Source organism: Bidens hawaiensis, unplaced genomic scaffold (genome assembly GCF_021521415.1).
Source record: "Bidens hawaiensis isolate Kalapana, Puna unplaced genomic scaffold, B.hawaiensis_p1.1 tig00079650_1, whole genome shotgun sequence".
Taxonomy (NCBI): Eukaryota; Viridiplantae; Streptophyta; class Magnoliopsida; order Asterales; family Asteraceae; genus Bidens; species Bidens hawaiensis.
The window spans coordinates 13,654-29,404 of record NW_027503620.1 but is presented as its reverse complement, the minus strand read 5'-3'; the positions used below and the strand labels follow the sequence as shown (position 1 = coordinate 29,404).

At 33.4% G+C, this 15,751-nt stretch overlaps 1 protein-coding gene across 1 annotated transcript; it reads left to right on the top strand.

Moving 5' to 3' along the window:
• Window positions 1-12,970: 12,970 nt before the first annotated feature.
• Window positions 12,971-14,776, top strand: LOC143607145 (uncharacterized). Its single transcript, XM_077082695.1, has one exon. The coding sequence runs from the start codon at window positions 12,971-12,973 to the stop codon at window positions 14,774-14,776; it is 1,806 nt and encodes a 601-aa protein (XP_076938810.1).
• Window positions 14,777-15,751: the final 975 nt, after the last annotated feature.

Here is a 15,751-nt window from a genome sequence, read left to right as displayed (position 1 = left end):
TAGTTGAAAGGTTTTAGGGGCCTTGGCCAAGTGGTTGGGACTTGGGCCGAGTTTTTGGGCCTTGTGCCGAGTCTTGGGCCAAGTTGTTGGGTCTTGGGCCAAAGTTGTTGGGCCTTGGGCCAAGTTGTTGGGCCTTGGGCCAAGTATTGGGCCTTGGGCCAAAGTGTTGGGCCTTGGGCCAAGTTGTTGGGCCTTGGGCCAAAGGCCCATTAGGCAAGAGTGTTCTTACGGTTTAGTTTAGTAACGCGTTGTGTATAATTTACAGGCCCTTGCTTGTGATTGTGCACTTAGGGATTTCCTAGCTCGTTGCAGGTGTTCGGTTGATTCAGGTGAGTTCATGATGCCCTTTTTACTCTTTTTACGTTTTGGGCTAGCATACACACCGAAATCCAATTTTATACGATTTTACCCGTTACAACTATTTGAATGGTACTACATGGTCTCACTCGTGATTGTGCATTTTGAAAGTCATATTTGAATTATTTTATAGGCTTTAGGATATTTTAGACTCGTTTATGGTCTTGTATCCTTTAAATTTACATATATTATTTATGGTCTAGGCTCGAGGATACTATTAAGCCTAGTATTAATTTCTAGATTATCCATTATTTATGGATTGAATGTGATGATATGGTTTGGTTGAATGTTTGAATTTGATGTTTGTATGTGTGTAAGTGAATGTGTATGTGAATGTGAATGTGATGGTAAACTGTGACCGGGTCAAATATATTACTTGGGGAGGACCCGGGGTGAGGAGGCCCGTGTTGCATGTTTATGACACGGCTGGGTCAAATATATTACTTGGGGAAGACTCGGGGTGAGGAGGCCCGCGGTATTATGAACCGTGGTCGGGTCAAATATATTACTTGGGGAAGACCCGGGGTGAGGAGGCCCGTATCACGTGTCGCAACCGAGTCAAATATATTACTTGGGGATGACCCAGGGTGAGGAGGCTCGTGTTGCGTGATTTTGTTTTATTAAACTGTGATTGAGTCAAATATATTACTTGGGGATGACCCGGGGTGAGGAGGCTCGTGTTGCATGATTTTAACGTTTTGTTAAACCGCGGCTGGGTCAAATATATTACTCGGGGAAGACTGGGGTGAGGAGGCCCATGCTGCGTGAAAAAAAAATGTTTAATGTTTTATTCACTTATGATTTGGTTAAGAAAAGCTATTTACGATTTTATGGTCTCATGATTTTCCACTACATTCCATACTCATGGAATTTAAATTTTTAATGAATGTCGTTTATGAAAACTTGAACTCACTCAGCTCAAGCTGACTTTGTGTGTATGTTAGATTGACTTTCAGGTTAAGAAGTGGATGCTACCGCTTGGACGTGCCGGAGACTACTCGGAAGGTTGAAGGCATTTCTGGTCGAGGATTTCAAATGAAACGGACATTTTATTTACATTTGATTATTGGACACTTGCACCCGTGTTTGGGATTTTTAATACTTAAACTTTTTCCGCTGTTATTTACTCTGAACCGGTTTTAAATACAAAGAATTGTTTGGTTTTAAATTTTTGTAAAATTGTGGATGTGATTACCAACTGTAGGATTCCCGGGATTCGGGGTCTTACAATTTTTGTGAAATTGTGGATGTGCTACTTCTTACGGATTATGATCGATGCTGTGTGAATAGATCTAAGTGTAATAGTAAGGAGTAGTACAGTTTGATGTGGTTTTGTTTTGTATCACCTAGCATGTAAACGAAATAGAACAATCTAATATAATGTAAATTAGTTTATAATGTTTCTTTATAAACAATGTGGTTGATACCAGAGGTGTCTGTTACATTCCCATTTTACGCTTTCGCATTTGCTAGTCGGGGTGTGACATAAATTCCTTTATTTATTATTTTAAAAAGTCGGATGTTACTCAAGTTTTAGTTATTATACGTAAACTAAAATGATAACATATAAATAGAAGTTTAATATTATAAAAAAACAAATTTATACTATAATACAAATTTATTAATACTTTAGTAATCAAATATACTATACAGATGTTAAGAAAAGAAGATTAAATAATAATTTTTATCCATGACATCGATTATATTATCCATGATAATAGTAATGCTACTGGTATAAATACAAATGTAGCATACAAGGAGATATTTAGGTAACTGCAAATTAATTTTTTTTACTTTCCAAACATAGTATTTTTATGGTAAGTGTAACATCTTACTTTTATGAATAAATATTAAAAGACGTTATTTAATAAATTGTGTGTTGTTCTTTAATTATGTTGAATAATAATAAGTTGAGTGTGAGCTTGGAAAATAAAAGATAGATTAAGGTAGCGTTTGGTATGCAACAATGACATGGGGAATGTAATGATTCATTGCGTGAGAATGAAAAAAATGGTGTTTGGTTGCTCAATGGAATGAAATCATCGTTACACATGGAATCCCATTCATAAAACCATTCTTTTCTACCCCCTTCTTTTTTTTTTCATTCCATTCCTCCATCTTACTTTCTCAACACCACCACCACCACCACCACCACCACCACCTAACAGCAACAACCACCACCACCACTACCACCACCACCACCACCACTACCATCACCACCATCACCACTTGACCACCACCGCTACCGTCTCACTGCCACCTCTGTCGCTACCGCCAGCACTGTCACACCCCGACCAATGAAAGCGGAAACGTCGAGGCGCGACATGATTGCTCATTGCACAATGACACTATAAAGTTACAATATTTAACAACTCATTTAAGTCCATATCATCACAAATAACACAACAATTGTTCATACAAAATGCCAAATAGATAGATAAACAAATAAGTTGTTCTTTTATTTTCTAATATCCTAAAGCCAAGATAATAAGTTTCTTCAAGTAATCCAATCAAGCTAACATCAAACCTGTAACATTGCATAAAATAGAGGTTGTCAACACGAAGGTTGGTGAACAATTTTCATAGTTTTGGACAATAAGTATATAGTATGAAATCCACAACTAGTATATGAAAACAATAAATAATAGCAACAATTTAGATAATAGAACCGTCAATAAGAATACATTGACGAACTGTCAATAAGAATACATTGACGACAATAATGAAATCGTCAATAAGAATACATTGACGACACCTTTCTATATGGGGATACCATATATACTCAGAATTAACGTATGATCATACTTTGATGAGGCTACCCGCCTTAGCATTCAAGAGGCTACCCGCCTTAGCATTCAAGAATTTGCACATAATCATGTAAAGCATATAACACCAAATCGGCATTTATTTAAGTAAACATATACAATCGTGTTGTGGTTTAAGACTCAAGTATAAATCTATTTGAATTTGAATAAGTATGCAATGCCACCCCCAAAACGAAAGATGGAAAACGGGGGATGAAAAAGTACTCACATTAACAAGTAACTTGAAGATAGTTTCGTGAATAATCGGAGAGATCGGTTTAACGAGCAAGACCTTTATTAAACGGGTCTTGTGTTAGTAGGTAGTCTTGGAAGGGTTTAAAATAAAATACATGACAAATAAAGTAAATAAATAAAGTTTAGGATTTAAAATGTAAATATTTGAGAATTAAAGAAACGAGTTTTGTAAAATAAGTTTACTCGAAACCAGGGTCTCGGTATTCTATTCATTAGTTTTTTTCTTTTTTTACTCAACCTATGTTAAGTAATAATGTGGGTTAAAATGCGATATTGCAAAACCTTTGGTTATAAGAATACCAAAATGAGGTTTAAACGAGTGTTCGTGTTTGTCGGTTCGAGACTTGATAATTGACCAAGCTCACAGTTAACTTCCCTAAATAATAAATGTTATGAGATAACCCAATAAAATCAAAATAGACTTAACCAAGTATGTAGTTCTATTGTGAAGAACCTTAACGTTCGTTAAGCGAGTATACGACCTTATCGGTTCAAACTTGTTATAAGATCAAGTTGGTTACCGACATGCCAAGTATGTTTAGAAATTAAACTAAATTGATTTAAAATATAATCTTGAAGAAAAATATGAGTTTTGGTGGCTAAAAACACACTTGTGTGTCTTAAGCGAGTGAACTCGGTTTAGTTTCGGTTTTTGGTTCGGTCCTTGACTTAGAATAGACCGAGGATGGTTACCACATACCAATTACCATGGAACTTGTAAAATAACTTATAAATAATAATACTCAAGTTTTACATTCAAAAAGTTAACAATAAAGCTTTTAAACAAAAGTTCGGTTTTTGGTTCGGTCCTTGACTCGGAATAAGAGCGAGGATGGTTACCACATACCCAATTACCATGGACCTTGTTAAAATAACTTATAAATAATAATACTCAAGTTTTACATTCAAAAGTTAACAATAATACTTTTAAACAAAAGTTCGGTTTTTGGTTCGGTTCTCAACTCGGGATGAAACCGAGGCTAGTCACCACATACCCAATACCATGGAATTTGACAAATATGAACAATAAACTAAAATATGTAGAAGTTAAGCAAGTATAACAAGTTATATGGTTAGATTTGTTAAATATATAAACAAGGACTACAAAGTCCTCCATGTAACCTTGCCTTACTAGCCCGACATTTCAACCGGCCCGAGACCGGAGAAATGAAAGACTGAAGGTAAACAAAGAGTGTATATTATATATATGTTGTAACATCAAGCTTTAAGTATTGAGAAGTTAGTTAAATGAAAGATTAGCTTATGAAGAACAACCTTAGAATTCAAAAATTTAAGAGAGAAATGAACAAATGAGCGAGCACAAATGAAGAAGATGGGTGTGTATATATAGGGTAAGTTGAATGGGTCTTTCATAAAGGGTGTTTCATGAAAATGGGTTGGTTATAGACCCAAGAAAGCACAAAATACAAATGGGTCCTCCAAGTCTCCATTTTGTAGTTTTAGTCCCTGGAGTTTGTTTTGAGTGTTTTCGGGGAATTTTAAGAACCGAAAAGGGTGTTTTTTTTGATCCAACAACAATAAAACAAATATTTAAAATACAATTCATCATTTTGATAATATCGAAAAGGTTCGGGATATAACGGGTCGGGTTTACATTAAGAATACAAGTATAAAATAATCCGAAATTGACAAATGTCACACGCACCACCACCACCTTAACACCAGCGCTACCATCGCCACCGTCGCACCACCATCATCGTAGTAACCACCGCAACCATTTCCACTGCCGCCGCCTGACTTTCACCACTACTAATGCTACCACCGGCTACCACCACCACCCACCACCACAACCATCGCCCCTACCGCCTGATCGCCACTACCACCACTATCGCCGCTGTCGCCACCATTTTTGTCATTGGAGCTACCACCACCATCGCATTGGAGTTTTTTTTATTTTGGTAAAAAAAATATTGAGATAGGAGTGTTTTTATTATTTTTATTTCAATCATACAACTTTTTTGGGTACCAAACAACATAAAGTAATAATTCATTTCATTCTCATAGGTCAACCAAACAAGACAAATGAATGGTAATGAATCATTTCATTCCCTTTTCCATTCCATTCCTTCTCTTATTCCATTTCCCTTTCATTCCATTACCTTCAACCAAACATACCCTAAGGGATGGTGATGGGCTTAAGGTCCATGGGCTTGGGGGTATTTAAAAACCCTTTAAACCTCCTTAAAACCCTAAACCCTCATTTCCACCTTGTTTCCATACACATTAAAAAACACACACAAACAATCTCCTGCATACCTGATCCATATCCGAGCCAGGAACACGTGTGATTTGCAGCTGATTTCCGTAAACAAACAAGAACACGTCTAGATTCACGTGTTGATTCAGATCTAAACTAAACCGGATCCAAGAAAAGGTACGATTTAAGATGAAAGGTTATGTATTTGATGTCGGTTTTCCATGAAAATCGATAGGGTACTAGATCGGCTTATATTAAGTAGGAAAAACACAAACTTTACTAAAAACGAGTTATGAATGTTGTTTCGGATAAAAATGATAAGGTTAGACTCAAGAAAAAGATGGGTAAATGAAGTTCGGACCATGTAAGAACTGAAAGATGAAGTTGTTATGACCTGGAACTCGTTTAATCCGTAAAAAGGGCATAATGGGAAGAAAGGAATCGATTAAAAAAGAAAGGCACGAAAAACCAGTATTGAATCCAATTCTGAGAATTCGATTCGATTGGAAGAAAATTCGATTCGTTTTGAAATTCGACTTGACTCGTTTGGGATTCGATTCGTTTTGAATTTAGATTCGTTTGGGATTCGATTCGATTTGGAATTTGATTCGTTTTGAAATTCGATTTGATTCGTTTGGGCACTCGATTCGATTTGTTTTAGGACTTGATTCGATTCGTTTGGAACTCGATTTGATTCATTTAAAAAAGACGATTTTCTGATGGATTTTTAATAAAGACTTACTAATGAAAATAAAAATTTTTCAATCTGACCTGGCAAGCCTAACCCTAGCCAGAGGCTCTGCCCCTCGGACCTTGCTCGGGGCTGTCGCCCCTAGGACCCCGCTACCAAGGCGCTGCCTCCAAACCCTCGTTTGTTAGGGGATTCACTAACTTAGAATATGATTTAAATATGAGTAGTTAAGTGATGCTTGTAACTTGTTAATCAGTTAGCTGCGCCCAGCTGAAGAGAGGTGTTACAATTAGCTCCGAGAGAAACATTATCCAAGTGAGTTTCTAGCCCCTTTCTTTGTCATGTTTTTTGGGACTGTGTACATACTCCTATGTGTTTAGTTAATACACTTACCTTAAGTGGTAAGTGTATGTTATATGACTGTTTAACGAATGATATTTGAATGATACAAAAAGAGCCAAGAGTATGTACGTGGATGTATACGAATACATCTACATATAATAAAAGATAGGTAAAGTATGTATGGTTGTATTGCCAAGATGTAATGGTTGTATGGCCGAATGGTTACGTGTGTGGTAGACCCTAATAATATCTGCGTAAGGAAGGGTGACAGACGCCTAGTAATATCTGTGTAAGGAGGGTGGCAGACCCTAATAATATCTGTGTAAGGAGGGTGGCAGACCCTAATAATATATATGAAAGAGGCTGACAGACCCTAATAATATCTGTGAAAAGAAGGTGGCAGACCCTAACAATACCTGTGAGGTTATAGGACGAAAGACCATTTAAAAGGTAGAAATAATTATGTATGTGTTAGTAAGCTAAAACAAGAAAGTATGAAAGAATGTAAGTAAGAAAGTATGAAAGAATGCAAGTACGAATGTATAAAATTATGTATGCATGAAGGTATGTATGAATGAATGATAAGCAGACTATGTATGAAGTATGTATCTCCGGATACGTATAAGTAAGTATATGAATGTAATGTATGTTGCCTGATTAGCTAGAACTCATTCAGCGTATGTGACTTTTAGTATGTACGGAGGCAAATATGTTAAAGCAGCTGCCTTGAGGAAGACGCATGGTGTGAACTGAAGAGGCTGGCATCTGAAGAGAAAGAATGTTATGTGTTTTCTTACATTATGTTCGATTTGTTACGACAAGTGGATGTTTATTAAGACAAGATTTAAATCTTATGTAATATATGGTTGATTATTAACTATTTTGCGCAAAGTTTTAATTCACTCTGATATTTAGAACTGTGTTTATGAATAATCCAACACTCAATGTAGGGCAGGATTGGAGCTTTACAGTAAATTTAAAAATTTAAAACCATGTTATACATAAGGACTAACCTAGTTTAACAATATAGTTATTATACATCGTTATTACAAAGTTATCATGCATTTACATTTACAACAATTAATATAACATTTCATTTTCTAATATTAATGTTATTGGTTTATATTAATAAAACAAGTTATGATATGTTTACTTGGAAATTCCTTGCAAATTTGTAAATTTCATCATAAAAAAATTATTTTCTACTTTAGCTTTTGTGTTTTTTTAATCCAGTATATCAAACACTTATCTTTGTTCGTGGATTATATTTATTGTGTAGACATCTAACAATATAATACATTGTAAAATTTATTTAGTTTGAGTATATAAATATTATATTAACTAAATTTTGTTTTAAATATAAACATTTTATCCCCCCGTATTACAGGGGTTATTTTACATTATTCGTTTTTAATATTTATATATGTATATTTGGATTTTAATTTTATTTATTGTAAGAAAGTTAATAATTAATATACTTGAGGTTTGATGATAAAATGGTTTCACAAATAATAATCCGGTTTAAAAACTATTTGGGTTTGGTGATACCCATTACCCGTTTATTTTCTTTATTATAAAATTGTTTCTTAATTATAAATAATATATTTTATTTAAATAAATTGGATATTAATTTTTAATATATCCCTATTATATATGATTTTCATATCAAATATTTTATGAGATTAATTTTCAATATAATGAGATGTTATAACCTATTTAAAAGCTACCTAGGTTTGGTGAGACCTTTACTCGTGAATTCAGGTCAAATGCGTGAAAATCTTCATTTACAAATAAAGCAACCTGATGGCTTGAAAGAATGGTTGTTTTACATTTTTTGTTTTTTAATATTTATTTTTTGGATTTTAATTTTCTTTATTGCAAGAAAGATAATAATATACTTAGGGGTTTGATGATCAAAGGGCTTCATAAATAAATGATATGTTATAACCCGTTTAAAAACTATTTAGATTTGGTGACCCATGACCCGCTTATATTTTTTACAATAAAATTGTTTATTAATTATAAATAATATCTTTTTCTTTTTAAATTGGAAATTAAATTTTAGTCAATCCCTATTTTATAGGGTTTTCATATCAAATAATTGGTAAGATTAATCTTTAATTTAATGAAATGTTATAACTCATTTTAGGAGCTATCTGGTTTTGGTAAGACCCATACCCATGAATTTGGGTTAAATCAATGAGAAGCCTCAATTTAAAAATCAAGCAATTTGGTGGCTTCCATAAAAAAGGGGAGCGGCCACATCGCGACACATAGGATTTTAGAGTTTTCGTTTATATATATTATAGATATTAGTAATTGTTGTTGTAACAAGATTTAATTGTTAGACGCAGACTATGGAAACCAATATTCTACAAATTACGTGCTAATTTATACAATTTCATGAAAAATATTTTAATTTATAGTTTAGCTTTTCTGTTTTTTATTATTCTGTGTATCAAACTTTTCTTTGTCCGTGGGTCATGTATATTATGTTGAATTGTGACACCGCAAGGACTATAAAACTTTTAACCCTTGTTATACACGGGGACTAACCTATAACCTATATATTGAGTAATAACTAACCTCAACTTTTAGTAATTAATTTATTTAGAATTTGTAAAGTACAGTAGAAACTCGATAAATTAATACTCGATTATTTAATAAACTCTCTAAGATAATATTTTTTGCCGGGGGTCCCGACTCGGGGATAGGGTGCTAAATTAATAATTCGCTAGAATTATAAGATAATACATTTTTGATAATTTCTTTAGACCCCATATAAAATATAAATTAATAATTCCTTATATATAGACATATTACATGAATGATTTATGAAGGTTTATTGAAAAATGACTCAATTGTCTTTTGGTTTTTGTTGAAATCAATTTTCCCTTGAATCTCGTCTCTAATTTTTCCTTAGCATGGTAAGAACTTCTGGTGTTGTTTTCTTATAGCTCAACAAGAAATTGTTCAATGTGATTGCCGCTTTAATAGCTTCGTTTCGCGAATGGGGCTCCATTGTAGAACTTTCATCATCTTCTTCTTCTTCATCGATATCATCTTTATTAATTCCAATAACGCTTTCAATAATTTCTTCATCAGTCAACAACTGTGCAACTACATTTTCTTCTGGGTGAGTCAGGAACATTCTACTATAAATTAATAAAATATTAATTAATATATAAATTAATATTATTAATTTATCGATTAATTAATAACTCTTTTAATTAATAAATTTTGGTGGTACCAAGTGTATTATTTTATAGAGTTTCTACTGTATAGGAATACAAAGGGATAGATGCTAAAAAATGCCAACATACAAAGCTATGAATCACATAGGCTTATAAGTTGCCACATAGGATAAAGATGCTTTAAAAACCTGCTTCAAACCCGAACCAATTTGGGCCGATCTTTTTTTTGACTTTCTTTGACCCAATTCAAACCGATTCGTTCTAAGCCAAACTCCGTTTCCACACACCTCTACAAGAAGTCTTCTAGTAACAGTTCAGTTTGATTCGGTTCCAACCTTTTTGGGTTTAACTCAATTGACTACCTTAAATGGGCCTATTGGCCCCCAGCCCAGCCCATCTAACAAGCCACCCATTGATCGATCATTGACCATTTTCCCTCTTGTGTGTTAAGGGCAACCAACCAACCACCCACCCACCCACCCACCATCTCTTTTGTGGCTCAGTGCCGTCGCCTCCACCTCCAACACGAACAGGTGCACCTTCTTCTTTAGATTGTATCTTCTTGTTATTAAGCTTTAATTTGGTCTAATTTTGTTACGACCAGACCATTCATTTCTAGGGTTTTTTAGGGTACCCAGATTTAGGGGTTTTAGCTGAGCTTTGTAGTAATTGCTTCTGTAATCCATTCGCTCTGTTCAATAAATGATGGGTTATTGGATTTGGAAGTTGCCTCTGATTATTACAGTTTTTGATTGGTAACTTCGAGTTTTGTAATTGATGGAAGTGTGTTATGTACTTGTCGTTGGATCTGTCTATTCACAGCATCCAGTAAAGCTTTTTTTTTAATTATTATTATTATTATTATTATTATATCAATGTTGGATGTTGAATGAAATTATGAGAATTACCTATATTAACAATGCATCTGAAGTTTCAATTTCTAAATGTTTCTAGAATTTATTCTTAACATTTTGGTAATCTGTAATTTTAAAAATTAGGTACATTATGTCTTCTATTTGTGTTATTTTGGGGATTAGTGTTTGTTGTCTACACTCTAGGATTTCTTGTCAAAAAAAAAAAAACGTATGCTTAAAATATTTAATGTTTATGTTTCTTTGCAATTTGATAAAGATACTGTCCTATATTCTGTGAAATTTACTTTTACTTTTTTTAATTTGAAAATGATGCAATTAGTTTTAGTTTGCTGATATATATATATGTATATGTGTGTATGTATATATACACACACACATATATGTATATATATCTTATTATCAATGTTGGATGTAATTATGAGAATTAACGAACGAAAAAGGCTTGTGGAGTTTCAATATTTGTAGTCTAAATGTGTCTAGATTTTATCTTAACATTTTGTTACTGTGTATCTAAAAAAATTAGGTACTTATCAGTTAGTGTTGATTTTCAAAAAAGATGGGTGTATATGGTTAAATATTTAATTTTTAGGTATCTTCACAGTTCTACAAAAATGCTGTCTTTCTAATGTGAAATTAAAATTTTTTATTTAATTGAAAATAATGCAATTAGCTTTAGTTTGAAACTTGGAAGATTTCTTGATTTTTTTGTAGCTTTTAAGTTTGTTTGGGTTAAATCACAACAACTGTTAACCATTGTCGTAATTAGGTAGACATTTGTACCCTGAGTTAACGAGTTTTGGTGATTTTCTGAATTCTGATTGTATTTTGGCTGATCTGATAATTGGATAACTACAGGTTACTGATTTTTAATATTTTTTAGTGTATATGAGAGCATGGAATCTTTACTTATCTTGTTCTCTTCTGTATGTAACAGATCACTTTGTAAAACTAAAGAGCGAAATAAACTAAATATGCACAGGTTTTTTGGAATTTAATATCAGTGCCATCATTTTTATATTTGTATTTCAGTCGCACTTGTGTCCTCAAGGGGACGAGCTAAATATTATATGAAAATAGACTTTTATATTTGGTTTTATTTACAAGTTCTTGATATTAATCCAAAACGTTTCACGAGACGTTTTTAAAGTACAGCAAGCTGTTTTTGTATTTTTATAGACTATTGCAAAGCTATATATGCAACTTTATCATTTATGGTAGTTACCTTGCAGATGGAGTATCAAAGCTGCTTCTAGTTCAGTCTACACCTTATGAAAAAAATCGAATAGTGTCATGACTGTTACAACTATGCTACTTCGGAGTTTGACATGATAAAAACATAACATTCGTTGTATTAGTTAAGGGGATATGATATTTACATATATGGTCACACGTAATACAAATATGCAATACACACACATCCACGTGCATGCATACACCCTGCTCACATTTTACACCAACCCTATTGCTTAAGATTGTAAGCATAGTGCTTGAAGATTGTAAGCATCTCTGGTTAAGGGTATTGACTTTGAATTCATATTCTAATTTGTTTTTAAAAATTTTGGAGATTTTTTGATTTTCGAATCTGTGATTTTTTAATTCAAATTATCCGCTTATTTTTTTTATTTTATAGATAAATTTTAATAATATGAGCTTTTTAGGTTAAGAGTTATCTTTTTTTTTTAATTTGAAAAAAATTAACTTGAATTCGAATTAAGTCTTCGATTCAAAATTCGAGTTATAGATAAACTTTTAATAATATGAGCTTTTACATGAAATTATATCTTTTACTTTTTATTAATTCAATCCGATTAACTAAAGCTCGATCAATTGGCTTGAATTTGAATCTAACTTTGAGTTAGTTCAATTCAAATATATGATTTTTGGTTTGAAATTCGAATTATACGTATATATTTTTATTTTATAGATAACATTTGAATGGCTTTTTAAATTAAATTATATCTGTTTTTATAATTTAAATAAAATCAAATCAAATTTGAACCAATTTCGAATTCAAATCGAATCGAATTTAGTCCGAGTTTACTTTAGTTTCAAATTTTCAAAGTTCAACTGAGTCCTAACCAGATTCGATTAACTCGAGTAACTTGAAATTTGAATTGTTGAACACTTCTACCTCTGATTCTTGTTTGTGCATTTATAATATGTAATCAAAAAACAACTTTGGCTCATTTTGCTAATTAAGTGTAGGTGATTGAACACTTATTCTTAACTCAGCAATGGAGTGCAACAAAGAAGAAGCAATAAGAGCCAAACAACTTGCAGAAAAGAAAATGGAGATCAAAGACTTTTCAGGAGCCCTAAAAATTGCACTTAAAGCCCAAAGTCTTGATCCCGCACTCGAAAACATTTCCCAATTAATATTAGTATGTGAAGTACATTGTTCTGCTGAAAAACAATCATTTGGTACAGATAAAGACTGGTACGGTATCCTCAAAGTCGATCCGTCTGCCGAGGACATTGCAATTAAAAAACAGTATCGAAAGCTAGCCCTCGTACTTCATCCTGATAAAAACAGTTTTTCCGGGTCCACCGATGCGTTTAAATTAATCGGTGAAGCTCAACGGGTGCTTTTAGATCGTGAAAAACGACTGATTCACGATAGTAAACGCAGAGCGTTTGGTAACATTTCAAAAGCAAAGCAACCGAGCCAACAAGCAAACGGTTCAAAATATTCTCGGAATCAAGTTCATCCTGTTAATCTTAACAGAGGTTCTTCTGGTAATTCTGGTAATTTTCAGCGGGCCCCGTTTAATGGTAACGGACAATTGTCAAGTTTTTGGACTAGTTGTCCTTTGTGTTCGGTTAGGTACCAGTTTTACAGAGATGTTCTTAACAGGAGTATTACATGTCAAAACTGCAAGGAATCGTTTACTGCCTATGAGTTGACTAGTCAAACCCAAAAGCATGCCCGGCAGAATTTGAATCGGGTTCCTCCAAAACCTGCACAGGGTCCCACTAATCACACATTCACTACAAAACCCCTGTTTGAAAAGAAAGAACCGGTTAAAACGCAAGGAAATGTTAACCGAAAAAGGAAAAAGAAAACTGAAGAAGATAGTGAAAGTTCTGATAGTGACGAGAGCTCGGAACCCGAGGAAGATGTAAATCAAAATGCTGATGTTCGAAGATCGTTCCGTTCAAAACGAAACGTTTCTTATAAAGAAAACGTGAATGATAATGATAATGATAATGGTGATGATGATGTGACTCCATCTAAGTCTGCTAAAAAAGAAGCAAATAAGGCAGAAAGTGTAAATGTTGAAACTAAAGGGCGTGAAAGTGTAAATGTTGACGATGACGACGACGAAGATGATATCGAAGAAGAAACAGAACCTGAAGTTTTTCAGTGTCCGGATCCCGATTTTAGTGATTTTGATTCATACAGAAAAGAAGAAAGTTTTAAAGTAGGACAATTATGGGCTTGTTATGATACTGAAGACGCGATGCCTCGATTCTATGCGTTTATTAAAAAAATATCACCGGGTTTTAAACTGCAAATCATGTGGTTAAAACCTGACCCTGTAACCGCAGATGAAAAAAAATGGGTGAAAGAGGATATACCGGTTTCGTGTGGTAGATATAAACACGAGAAACTCGATAAAACACAAGATCTGTTTTCATTCTCTCATTTGATGACATGGGAAGCAGGTCAAAAGGCCAAAACGGTGACTATAATTCCCAGAAAAGGCGAGACGTGGGCCCTGTTTAAAAACTGGTCTGTGAATATGTACACTTTGTATGAAGATGTTGAAGAAAGAAAGTTTGAATACGAGCCTGTGGAGGTTTTAACAGATTTTGATGAAAAGAAGGGTGTTTGTGTTGCGTATTTGGAGAAAATTAAGGGGTTTGTGTGTCTTTTCAGGAGAAAAGCAGGGACGGAAATGGAAATTGCGGGTAGCGAGAGGTACAGATTTGCTCATATGGTCCCCTCTTGTAGAATGAGTGGTGATGAAAGAGATGGTGTTCCTAAAGGCTCTTTTGAACTTGATCCTGCTGCTTTGCCTGCTTCAATATTTGAATAGGTGAATTTGAACCTAAATGTTATGTGGTTGTTTAGATGTTTAATTTGTTGGTAATTAGATAAGCTAAATGTTTTGATTAAGCAATGTGGAGATTCTTTTAAACTAATTTGGACCCTTGGTAGACTTATTGCTAAAAAATTTGAAGTAATCTGTAATGGGTCATTTCAATTGGGTAAACACAAGTTTTTGACACTTCGATTTTATTTTTCTTATGTTTTTTAGCTGCATATGTTTGGTGCCATCCCATACTGTATCAGCCTACCATATGTTGGTGTATGTTAAATTAAAAACTATGGGTGTAAACAAGCCAAGAGCCAGACTTTTCTTAAGCTTGTGCTTGTCGTGTTTTGAGTTTCTTGTCTAAAACTCGAGCTTGGCTTGTTAATGAGTTATCAAAATCCGTACCATATAACATTGTATGTCATTTGATTATTAATGCTTTATTATTGTATAGAGAAAGTGAATGGGGCTTAGGCATTTAATTTTAGACGCGAAACCTCTCAAAAGTACGTAGTGTTGGTTCAAATTAATTATAAAATGATTTTATTGTCATCGTGATTTCTTTCCATCAATTTCTCAATTCCAATTTGTCACATAAGCGCAATTATAGATTAATACTTCCTTGCCATTTTTAATCAGAAATTTTAAATAACCGTCTTTGCGATCTATTGCAATCCTATAATGAGGCTGTAGACAACCCGATAATCTCGATTCGCGTGTAACGGGGTCTTTTTAACTATTCTTTTATCTATTTTTCTCTCTTATTTTATGTACAACAAATTTTCCGGTAACAAAGAAATTTGAACCATCTTTTCATGTAATCCCTCCCATAAGCAATAAATTTATAACAATGAAGATTGAATGCAACTTATATTTATATTAAAAGATAATTTTAGGTTAATATACATTTAAAAATGTCAATGAGAATTTTGTTAGAAATTGATTGAAAGAAAACAAGAATACAATAACTTTTTT